Below are 12,664 nucleotides of genomic sequence, written 5' to 3'. Positions count from 1 at the left end.
TATTGCGAGTATTTGATGTCAAATTGATAATTTTCTTCCATAAAAAAAAAAAATAGTTTCATAGAATTTTTTACCGTAAATTGTCAATCCAAAGAAATAACTGATAAGAAAATATATTCGATTTCAAATTGCAAGCATTTATTACTAATTTCATTGCGGTGGGATAAAAAATTTCAAATTATAATTTTATAGTCAACTTATTCTGAACTTTCTACTCGGCATCGAAAGTGTTTCACACAGGTCTGAAGCGCGTGCGCATTGAAGCGAGCGCCATATTGAAAATCACTAATATCATTTGTCAGTAGTCTTCAGAGAAACGGAGTGAAAATAAGTGTTGAGTGAAGTGGTGGAAAAACTTAAATTTTCCGGCTTCAAAATGGCTGGGAATCAGGGAATGGAATCTCTAATTCCTATAGTGAATAAATTGCAAGATGCTTTCACACAACTGGGCGTTCACATGTCATTGGATTTGCCGCAAATCGCGGTCGTGGGCGGACAATCGGCTGGAAAAAGTTCCGTTTTGGAGAATTTCGTTGGAAGGTACTGGGGAATGTGATTTTATGATAAATTAAAAGATTTTTGGGGCCTTTTGCGACCTTTGGATCGATATGATAAGCCCGAAAGCAAAATGGTGTAAGCTGTCAAAACATGTACGTTTGACAGATCAATTCTAAGGGAATGCTTTTCGATCGGCCTATTTTCAAGATACATATATCCATCTTTATATATATATATATATATATATATATATATATATATATATAAACTGCAAAGCATTCAAATCTAAAGATTATTCAGTAAGTGTAAATAAAAAGAATTTCTTTAAAAATTATTTTTGATAATGAGAACTTCAATATCCAAAACTAAATAGGGGCGCATGACGTCATTATGTAAATATACATATATATGTATATATATATATATATATATATAATAGGCATGTGCATAATATACATGTGCAAATTTAAAGATAATGCAGCTAAACATGGATCATTGTGAGACTGCACACAACTTGCTTATGCAGACGATAAACCAAATGTAAATTGATGTTGTCAAAACTTAACTATATTTTAAATCGATTCTCTTCTTTGGTCATCTTCATTTCTTTCGGAAGCCCATTGAATAACTTTATAGCACTCCATATAGTGTTCTGCCCAGTTTTATTTGTTTTTGATTGTTTTAGATGATAATTTTCTTGTTGTCTAGACTTCACTTTCACTTTCACTTTCAATTTCCTAACTTTTCTTGATTGAAAAGACACAACAGGGTAAGTCAATATAAAAACATAATTAGTTCCAGTTTCTTTGAAAAAGCTTTAGCATTGTACATTTCTTGAAAATTGTGCATTTTCCCGATTCTAACTACAATAACACAATCATTAACACAATCAATGTACAAAATATGTTTGTCCAAATTCTTTAATAGGTTTTGCGTTATACATCTCTTGGAAATGTTACATTTTCTATCATTTAATATTTGCAATCCCTTATCCTATCTTATCTTTTATTTCATTTAGATTTAATTAGATATCACAATAATAGACATTGACTCAAAGAATGTATAAAATATCTTTATTCAAATTCTTAAGCGGGTTTAGCCTTAAACATTTTATCTTATTGCTTATTTCTTCCAGTAGCACAGAACATCGATGATTCATCTCAATTCCTGAGTGTTTTATCTGGATTTTCTATTAAATTTAAATAGACAATACAATATTAATAATAATTTATTGACAATGAGTATATATACAGAATATTCAAAGAAATCCAGTATTTATTTATACTTTATGCTTTGTTTTCAATTGTACAATGCTGTTTAAAAGTTCAATTAGAAGTTTTTTCAAACTAATCAATTTTGTTAATCGAGCTAATTTTATTATCTAATACAACATACTATCCATAATGCTATAAGTTTATTGTATTACAACATATTAAATACATATTACTCGAAGTGATTAGATTATAGATATCTGAATTTCAAAATCATATATAACTCCAATATGATGAATCATCTATAACTCGAATCACATATAACTCGAAAGGTGCAAACAATATTGCAATTACCACAATCATGTATATAAAGTAGAGTAATAGCGATCAGTTTTTGTCCTGGTTAATTCATATTAATTCTTATTAGAACTACATATAATAAAACAATGTGTAAGGCCTTATTGCAGTTCTAGGTGTAAGATGAATGTGTCGCTCGATTTAGTACTTTATATTACATTGCAATAAGTAAAATAATATAATTTTCTATTATAGTTTTATATTTTAATTGCAATACAAAGGTATTGAATAACCTATTGATTAAACAGTGAATATTACTTTTACTTTGAATATTTAAAATTGTTAACAATAACCTTTAATATGCAGGGTATATGTTTGTCGAGCAAGCTCTTCCACACCTCATCATATATCGAGGATAGCTTGAAAATGATAGTTTCAAAGATATTAAATTTGGGCATACATTTGTTTTATCTAATAATTAGAATTTTGTTCATATCCTTAATTCATTTTTATCTCGAGTAAAAATTTCTCAATTTTTTATTGAGTATTATATGCTATTCAGATTGAATATATATTAATGTTTTTTGCTATTATAAGGTTTGAGTAAATGTTTCAAACATTCTTCTTTATCTTTAAAATTTCCATATATTAATTTACACTCTATTTTAATTCTTGATATTCTATTTATTTAGTGCTAAAATTGTATACAAAATTATAATTCTTTTAATACTACAAATGCATGTTATCAGTGTAACAATATTTATTGATTATTTGAATTCCTATCTTATGTTAATTAGTCTGAAAATCTCTCTCTAATCAAATATTAGATCAAATCAGAATTCTGTGTAATAACATAAATATTAATCAAAGTTAATTAAAACTATCTTTTGATTACAAAATTCTTCTATATAAAACAAGAGATTGTGTACAAATGTTGTGACTCAAATAAATATATATATTACTGATTATCAATAACTGGTTAATCAATTAGCATAATCAATAAATATGGATGATTTAGTTTAAATCGCTCTGGGGGATTTGTTAGAATTATTCTGTTATTTATTTCTTTGCAAAGGTTAAAACAGTTAACGTTCGAAGAATTCGTTAGAAATTTCACTCTCTTTTAACAAGTGGCGATATGACTCACACGCTTTGTATTCGTACACACCGGCCAGAGATTCTCAAACTATGCGTGATTTTTATTGATTTTGAAGTAATATGCGAAAAGTATTTGTAAACTAATGGTGTATGGCAAATGTTTTCAAATAGATTATTATAAATATTGTAATATTGTCTAATATTTATAAAAATTATATAAACTGAATTGCAAAGTTAAAATTATTTGTTTAAAGTATATTAGAACTTTAGGCAGAATTAAAAATAAAATTTAAACTATTTTCGATATGCAAAAAAAATTATTTAGAAAAAAAATTTTTTGAAAAAAAAATATTTTGAAACAAAGTTTTTCTTCCAAAAGCAATTATTTTGTTAAAGCAAGCAGAAAGTTCTTTGAATCATTCAAATCGGACGCTTAGTTCTCTCAAAAATTGCCATTTTTTCACATTTAGCTCTGTATCGAAATGGTTGGACCTGCTTTTGCCAAAAACTAATCATCTCTTCTCCCAATCATTACAAATTGAATGTTTTTTAGATCATTCAAATCGGATACTCCGTTCTCTCAAAAAGTCGATTTGTATTTCCTGCACTCTTTGCTCTGTATCTCCGTAACGGCTGGACCTGACTTTTACAAAAACTAATTAGCATTTTTAGAAAATTTTCATTTTTGATTTTCGGCCCATTACTATAACTACTCTATGGTAAGTTAACTAATATTAATTAGTTAGTAATTAGTAGTAATTAAAAAAATGCTAATATTATACCAAAATGACACAATTTATGTAATAATAATAATACATACTGGCATTAATACTAGATATTCAAACTGACCACAGACATCTTACCAAAAAATTCAAATGAAATATTGATTCGATTCTAAACTGTATTAACTCGATAATAGTGTATTATATATTATGATTATTTACGGCAGGAGAAAATGATCTTGCTTAATATCTATATATGCATTAAAATATTTTGTACAAAATACGATTTGAAATAGACAGAAGATGACGTTCCTCGATTTATTTATTACATCAACTGTAATCCATGTCGGTTAAGCGTACCGCCTCGTGCAGACGGAGTTCCCCGCTCTGGATAACCTGATATCAATTTTCACTTAAAAATATAGATCAAAAATACCTTTCCAATTCAAAATAAGCCCATTTAGGGCACGGTGGGGCCAAATGGCAATTGGAAATCTCTCACAATATTCTTCCATGAATCGAGTTGGAGATTAAAGGGAGAGCCTGCTTTAGAGGCTTAAAAAAATCGTTTTTTTTGCAAAAATGTCTTTCAAAACTAGCTAAGTATATTTCCCTAAAATTTCAGGAACAAATTCAAATTATTTTCGGAATTACAGAAGAAATAGTGAGCAAGAGTCAAACTGTATACAAGCGGAACGAAACCTTCGACAAGCGATTCTTCGGTTTTGAATTTTTTTTTCGATTCTTCCTAGATAGGAAAAAAGTATAGGTTAAAATGAAATTTTTGCAATTACTTGATAATGAAATTATAACTATCCATCAGATATCTGAAAATGATTTATGTTGATGCAATGAATATGCTTATTTAAAACAATACGTTATGAATGAGAATATTGGCGAATACAAAATTTCAAAGGTGGTTTAAAATAGCCTCTCATATTAATAATTGCGAACTTGTTTTTTTTAATTTCGCGAAAATCAACTAATATTATGCAAACTAACGACCAAATGCTCTTTTTTAACTTCCCGTAGGGCAAGTTATAGTAATCGCAAAAAAATCGAAAATGAAAATTTTTGCATTTCTCGACGTTTCAAAGGTTTCTGAATATTTTGGCATACCTTAGAAAAAATGGATGTATGTATGTGTGTGTGTGTGTGTGTGTGTGTGTGCGTGTGTGTATGTATGTGCGAATACAAATTTTCGTCGACGATTTCGGGAACACCGATCAACCGATTTGAATAATTCAAAAAACATTCGATTCGTATTGATAAGGAGACGTGCTGATTAGTTTTTGGCGAAGTCAGGTCTAGCCGTTCCGAAGATACGGGGCAAAAAGTGCCGAAAACGGTAACTCAGTTTTTAAGAGAACGGAGCGTCCGATTTTAATAATTCAAAAAACATTTTACTTGTATTGACAAGGTGAAGAACCGATCAAATTTTCATAAAGGCAGGTCTAGCGGTTTCGGAGATCTAATGAAAAAAGTAAAAAAAATGCCATTTGGCGGTCAAAAATGATCACTAGACATATGCACATCAAATTATCAGATATTTTATAGAGATTTTAACAATAAGTATAATTTTGGTTTACATTCCTATGGGTTCCGTACCAATGTTTACGCGTTAGACGTCGATGCGGCGCTTACGCGGTTTGATATTTCGTCTTTATGCAGTTAAAGCAGTACGATTGCTTTGAAAAAAAGTTTAGATCTTTCAAAATTTGTCAAAATAAAGAAAACATTTTTTTTTCAAAAAAAAAAAAAAAAATTTTCAAAAAAAGTAATTTTTTGTCTAATTGTTTGTCAAAAATCTTATTTTTTCGAAGTAATTTTTTTTTCAAAAATTATAATCGTTTTTAAAAAAATAATAGTTTTTGGTACGGGAAGTTCCAGCAATTTGCCTTAAGGCACGATGCCTTAATTGCCTTAAGACAGAATTCCACTTACAGCTAGTTTCAAGTTTATTTTGAAGAAAATTCAATAGAATTTTATGGAAGGCTCAAAAGCGTAAAAACATATTGTAGATCAGATATAACATCATAAGAAGCGGGCGTTCATTAATCACGTGATCGATTTTTTAAGAATTTTTGGACCCCCCTTTCCCTTGGTGATTTGTGGTGATATTCAAAATTACCCCCCCCCCTGCCAAACATCACGAGTATTTTCAGTTTCAAGAAAAAAATTTAAAACTGGATTTTTTTTGAAAATGTTAAAGGATATTTTTTTAAAAAAAATGATATCTTATTACACCCCTTCCTCCCCCATCTGATATTTTTGTAAAACCCTCGTGATTAATGGACGCCCCTTAATAAAGAGTAATCAACTCTCCTCCCCCCATCCCGGTTTTGACTTTAAAAAATATGATCACCTTATCTGTACTCTGGGCATAACCATTCGAGTTACTCTTATTGATTTTGATGTAATATGTGAAATGTATTCATATATGAATATTAATGACAGTATTAATTAATGAGTTTTTCGTATTTTGCTTATGTTATATAAGGTGTTAGATTCCAAGACGATTTGAATGCATTGAACCTAACATTAGTTATGTTTTCTAATTAACTTTGCTCAGGGCGGGTGGCGAGTGCTACTGTGCTCATAGTCCCTAGATATAGTGTATTATATGATTATTCAAGGCAAGAGGTGAACTGCTCTATATATGTTATATACACTGTTGTATAGTTTTAAATACATGTAAAAACCCCCGCATAACACGGTAGATACGTTCCAAAAAACTAGGGTGTTATGCGAATCCGTGTTATACGGGACAAGGAACTAGTACAAAATAAGTGGTTACGTTCCAAGAATTAAAGAAAACCATGCTATATATCATGAGTTTATAATAAATATTATTACATTTATTCATTTTTTTAAAAAGTAATATACATTACATGAATTATATGGATTTTTTCCGTCATGCTATCCAACGCGATCCTTTTTTACAAAATATATTCACCCTCTGAACACTTTTCTGTACTACCTTTAGATCCGTACATTATTTTATGAAAAAAATATATTTGCGATTAATTGCTTTTAGAGAGAAGATATTTATATATCTACTACATGCAAAATTATTTTCATCAAACTTTTATGCTCATCTTATTTAAAGGATCTTTGCTCAAGACTAATCGACTAATGTTCAAATAATTTTAGATTTTTTTAAGAGTAATAAATATCAAATTAGTTATCTTTTGCATTAGTTTCACCACATTTATTAAGCTATTGTACGGCAATTTTACTAATTTTAGATTAAAAAAAGTTTAATTTTAATTGGTTTTACTATATTTCTTATTTTATTAGGGTTTTGCTCAATTCTCAAACCGAGTTAGAGCGAACCCGTGCTTTAAAAGTAGCGTGTTATAAGGGAGATGGTCTCAAATCCTAAACCATGTTAAAGCGTATCCGTGTTGTAACAGTACCGGGTTATGTGGGGGTTACCTGTAGTTTCCATTTCAAATATTTGGAGATGTAAATGCCAATGTTGCTAGATATTTTCTTTTATATTAACTGAATTGGTTTATGCAAAGATTTTGTTTAAGATCTGAATTTACTCGGGGCAGGGGGAGAGAACATTTTTAAATTATTCTTATTGACCATAAAATGGTGCATATACGTCTTTTTCAAACGCGATCAGAACGACCTGTTCCATGAGCTGTGTTTCGGGCAACCCAGAGGTCAACCACTCATTTTTCTCAGGTGTAGATATGGCGCATATGTATTGTGGCAATGCATTTGCAAGTCGATTTTCACATGAGATTATATTTGAGATCCATAAGCTCAAGTGGAAATTTGATATCATACTGCTTGATACCGAATTTGCCGAGGTTTGGATTGAACCTGGGACTACTTTTTGTGTTAGGACACGTTTTCAACAATTCCACCGATTATAGATGGCTTTGAATTCGATTTATAATAGTAATTTTTGTAAAATAGATTTATAGCCATGGATATACAAAACATGTGCTTTTATTATGTGAAATTCAAAATGTTTGTAAGACGATTTTAATCAAAACATTCAATTTTATGATTCAATTATGGTTGATTATTTTGTTTAAAATACATAGTTTTATACTGTTATTTTTTCCCATTATTGATTCTCTAATTGTAACTGCGTCTGGTCAAATAAAGAAAAAGTATTTAATCGATTTTTCAAGAATTGGTGCCATTAAATTATTAATCATGATTCTAATTAGAATCGTGCCAGATTCTTATTTAACGCGCACATCTAGATCAATGCTCGATTACAAGTGCTTATCAAATTCTCTATTTCAAGGTGCATATAATTATTGACTTCTTTTAAATAAACAAACAGATTGCAGTTGATTAGAGTGACCGATATTGTAAACTTGCTGTGCAATATTTTATTATATCCAAAATAATAGCAACTTTCTGTGCTAAAATGTTATGGTTTTGTTCTACGCTTGAAAATCACTTTTCTTAAAAGTAATAAATGGAATATATATCGAAGGACTTTCAGAAATTAGATTAGATGCTGGCAATTTCTAGGAAAAAAAGAAAGGGTTCTGATAAAGAATGCCACAAATTACGTAGAACATTATATAAATATACTTCTATGAATTTGATCCCGTCGTGGTGTATAGTTCTAAAGAACGAGGACTAGCAAACACCAGTTCCAGACTTGACTTTGGCTTCTGCCAGCTTTATATCATGCAGTATATCAGATTTTTACTGGAGGTTACTCAAATATAATTTCAAGTAAAAATGGCCTCTCGGGGGTATTGCTGTAACATATATATGCTCATCAATATTAGATATACTTAACCAATGTAAATAATCTAAACGTATATAGAAGAGTGGTTAAGATGAACAACAGAAACATTTTATAGATCGCTGTTTAATTTTTTTTTCTCTATAGATCAAAATATGTTTTTATCCCTTCCAAGCTGCTGGCTAATTTTTCTAAAGTCTTCGAAAAGAATAATTTATATATCGAAATAATAGCAACTTTCTGTGCTAAAATTTTATTGTTTTGTTCTACTCTTGTAAATTACTTTTCTTAAAAGTAATAAATAGAATTTGAAAATATAAAAAAGAAATTTCGATTTTTCCAAAATAGTCATTTTTTTTAAAAAATATCAAAATTCTCATTCTTTTTGAAGTTTGCAAACAAAATTTAAAGCTCTAATTTGCTTTAGGTAACATTGCCATGCACTACTTAAATTTTTTTCATAATGCGTAGTTGCAATCACTACTGTCACCCCGTTCCAGTTCTGAGACACCCTGTATATAGATTTAAAAAATAAAAAATAGCTGCTTATAATATTTACATAAAATTATTAGTAGGATTTTTTATTTTATGCATATAGATTTGCTGTTTTCTTTTAATAACATTGCTTTATAGATAGCAACCCAAATGGTTGTGCTATCTCTATGTGATGAATTTTTTTGTTACAATTTTTGGGATACTGATAATTTTTTTTTATTAGTGTAGCAATGGGCAGGGGCTAGGGGTTACTTTTACTTGGAAACATCATCTATACTTGTTAGGGTAAATTGATGCCACTGCTACTTGACATCAGACTGTCCAAAGGGGTCATTGTACTTGTAACTTTTGAATAAAATCCTATTGCTTAACCGCTAACCCACGAGGAACCCAAATTATTTCTAGATCATATCCACTGAAATATTAAAATTAACCCTTTCCACTCGGATGCCGCCAAAATTCATATAAATCTCGGAATTAGCGAAAGGGTTAAGTTTTGGATATTATACTGAAACATTTTTTATCAGCAATCAGAATTACCTGTTCTCTGAGCTGTGTTTGCAAATTCACTTTCCTAATTAGTTATTTTCTTGGAGAGTGTAACCCAGTGGTTAACCACTCTTTGATATTACTATGTATTAAGAATTAAATATAAGAATCCTAATAGTTTTGGCTTGTTTGTGATGCCTTCGAAAAGCAATTTTCACTTGATATTGAAGATCTTCAATTTAAAATGGTAATTTCATATAGTATTGCTTGATATCAAGCTCGGCCGAAGTTGGAATCGGGCACGGGACTAGTTTGTGCAAGTCTTTGCAGGTACACCAAGGCTGGCTCATTATACTGAAACATGAATAAATAAGATATAGTTAACATAATTCTTTATAGTTTCCAATTTTTTTGGTTTCAAAACGGACAGGTTAAAGTTATGTTTTCAGGGAAGCATGTTTCCCTGGGATATGCATATCCCATTTAGGCTGATTTTCAACGTTTTGAGGAATGGATATCTGTCGAAATCTAGATCGCCTTCATTTCTTTATTAATACAGAGTTTTATGTGATAGTGCTCCTCATTTGTACATTTATCGACCAATTTTATCTTCTTTATTTTTCTTCTTCATGATGTTTCCCAATATTATTTTGGCTTTTTCTGACCTTCACCTGTCTCTTCTCCAATGTTCCCCAGAGTATTGCTCCAAATGCAACAGTTCACTTTTCTTCTCTTGGAGGATTTCAATTCTCTCTTGAATGTAAACATATGTAAAAATAAAATTATATTAGTAGAAGGGGAACACTGGTGTTAAAAATATTGAATAATTTATCAATATAAGGGCTAACAAATTGTTACGTAAATATTCATTAAAATCATAAAAAGCCCTTTACTGTGTAAGATCGCGCTACGATAATTTTTTTTACTTGTATTTTACCTGTTGCAAAATAACGTAGAAATATAATGCTAATTAGACTGCTTCGTTTATCTATTAGTATGAATAAATTAGACTCAATGAACGAATTTATTGGGCCTAATGACCAAAATATTTGTTTTGCGTTGATTTAATATTTACAAATATTATTGTGTAATATTTTAAGTAAATAGTATGAATAAGTAACATGTCACGATGCTTAACATTTTTCAAACTCGAATATATGACCTTTGTAATGTTCTGTAATTATGTTCTTACGTGATCCTACGTTCTTACTGTTACACGAATATTTAATTTGCGCAATTATAAGCAGCTATTTTTTATTTTTTAAATGTATATACAGGGCGTCCCAGAACTGAAACGGAGTGATAGTATTGATCGTAACTATTATGAAAAAAGTGCATGTCATCGTGCCCTAAGGCAAATTGTTGGAACTTTAAAGCTTTAAATTTTGTTGAAAACTTTAAAGAGAATGAGAGTTTTGAAATTTCTGAAAAAATTGACTTTTTTGAAAAATATGATTTTTTTTTTATTTTCAAATTTTTTGATAGCTTTTAACTTTTTTTGAAAGCAATCGTGCTGCGTAATTGTTTTAGAGATGAAATATAAAAGCACGTAAGCGCTGCGTGGCAGCCTAATGAATAAACATTGGTACAGCCCTCAGAGATGCAAACAAAATTTGTACTTATTATTAAAATCTCTATCAAATAGATTATTTGATGGGCATATGATCTAATTATTTTTGACTGCCAAATAACATTATCTTTCACTTTTAATATTGGAACTCCAAAACCCCTGAACCTGCCAGTTTTCAATTCTAGAAAACTATGAGCAATTGGGTCATTTTTTTTGACTGTGGTCCTACCATGTTAATATTTATGATTACGGATCCCAAGCTTAAATGAACAAAATAAAAAAATTAAATAATTAAAATTAACCACAATAACCGAAAAATCGTCACATTTTAACCAAATCTCCATGTTGCAGTTAAAAGCTCATAATTTTCAAATAACATGGAGAGGAAATTTTTTTTTCGAAATTTTAGTATCAATATTATCACCTCATCTAATCGAGCCTTTTGAACACCTTGTATACACACACATACATCTTCTATTATATTTTTCGATTAAAGGTCGAAATACTGGTGCATGGCATCGTGCCTTTAGGCAAATTGCTGGAACTTCCCGTACCAAAAACTGAGTTTTTTAAAAGAAAATTTTCTCCAAACTTTGAAATAAATAGATTTTTTGAGAATTTTGAAATTTTAGTCTCCTTTTCAATACGAATCGAATGTTTTTTGAATTATTTAATCGGTTGACCCGTGTTTCCGAACAAACACACACATACATACATGCATACATATTAGAGCCGGTCGATATGTATGGGTCAAAAAAAGTCCCTTGGGCACATATGATTTTCAGATACTAGGGATCAAAATAATACTTTTCTGAAGAAACTATATACCTTTAAAATGAATTCTTATATCCCGTGCATTGATCCAAAAATAAGGGATGAAATTCGAAAAATTCCATTTTGACCCATTCAGGGTGCCCCAATTGCTTCCAAATGTATGACCGACCCCCACTAACTTTGGAAGGCCGATTCACCCATGCCCGTGGTTCAACCCCAGGGACCCTCCCCTGAGCGGTTTTTCAACATTTAACCCTTATTTTTGGATCAATGCACGGGACATCAGAATTCATTTTAGAGGTATGGTTTTTTCAGCAAAGTATCTTATTTTGAGCCCTAGAATCCGAAAATCATATGTGCTTAAGTGAACTTTAAATCGATCCGTCCTAATACACATACATTAAAACGTAAAGATATGTAATTTTTTTGAAAATTTTTATTGCAAATGCATGCATAAGTGACAGATTTTGTGCAATTTTAAAAATATGTTTTAGTAACTTTCCTTACTCTATAATGAAGTCTCTATAATTTATATATTATTATATATTTTGAGAATCCTAACATTTTACTGATATGCTAAAAGGGCATTGAGCTGTCACAAATAAAATATGTCTTATCAGAAAAAGTAATTGATAACGACTTCACTTCCATTTTATGTAAAAAAGAACTGCATTTTATTATTCGTATACAATAGTTTTCTGTTTATGACATATTTCGAAATGAATTTATTTATAGGTCGGAAACAATGCAAGTAGTCTTGCATTATTTTTATATACAGAAA

General features: G+C 29.9%; 1 protein-coding gene across 1 annotated transcript in view; it reads left to right on the top strand.

Annotated features, from left to right (window-relative positions):
• The first annotated feature begins 313 nt into the window (after nucleotides 1–313).
• The window catches only part of LOC113363958 (dynamin), a 107,330-nt gene continuing 94,979 nt past the window's right edge, over nucleotides 314–12,664 (top strand). The window contains exon 1 of the mRNA XM_026606433.1: nucleotides 314–540. Coding sequence (XP_026462218.1) covers nucleotides 377–540 — 164 coding nt within the window. The 5' untranslated portion in view covers nucleotides 314–376. The remainder of the gene's footprint in view (nucleotides 541–12,664) is intronic.

Source organism: Ctenocephalides felis, unplaced genomic scaffold (genome assembly GCF_003426905.1).
Source record: "Ctenocephalides felis isolate EL2017-DRISC unplaced genomic scaffold, ASM342690v1 CF-g0.4_SCAFFOLD_00845, whole genome shotgun sequence".
NCBI classification, from domain to species: Eukaryota; Metazoa; Arthropoda; class Insecta; order Siphonaptera; family Pulicidae; genus Ctenocephalides; species Ctenocephalides felis.
Note: the sequence above shows the minus strand (reverse complement) of the source record. Positions and strands in the feature narration are given on the sequence as shown.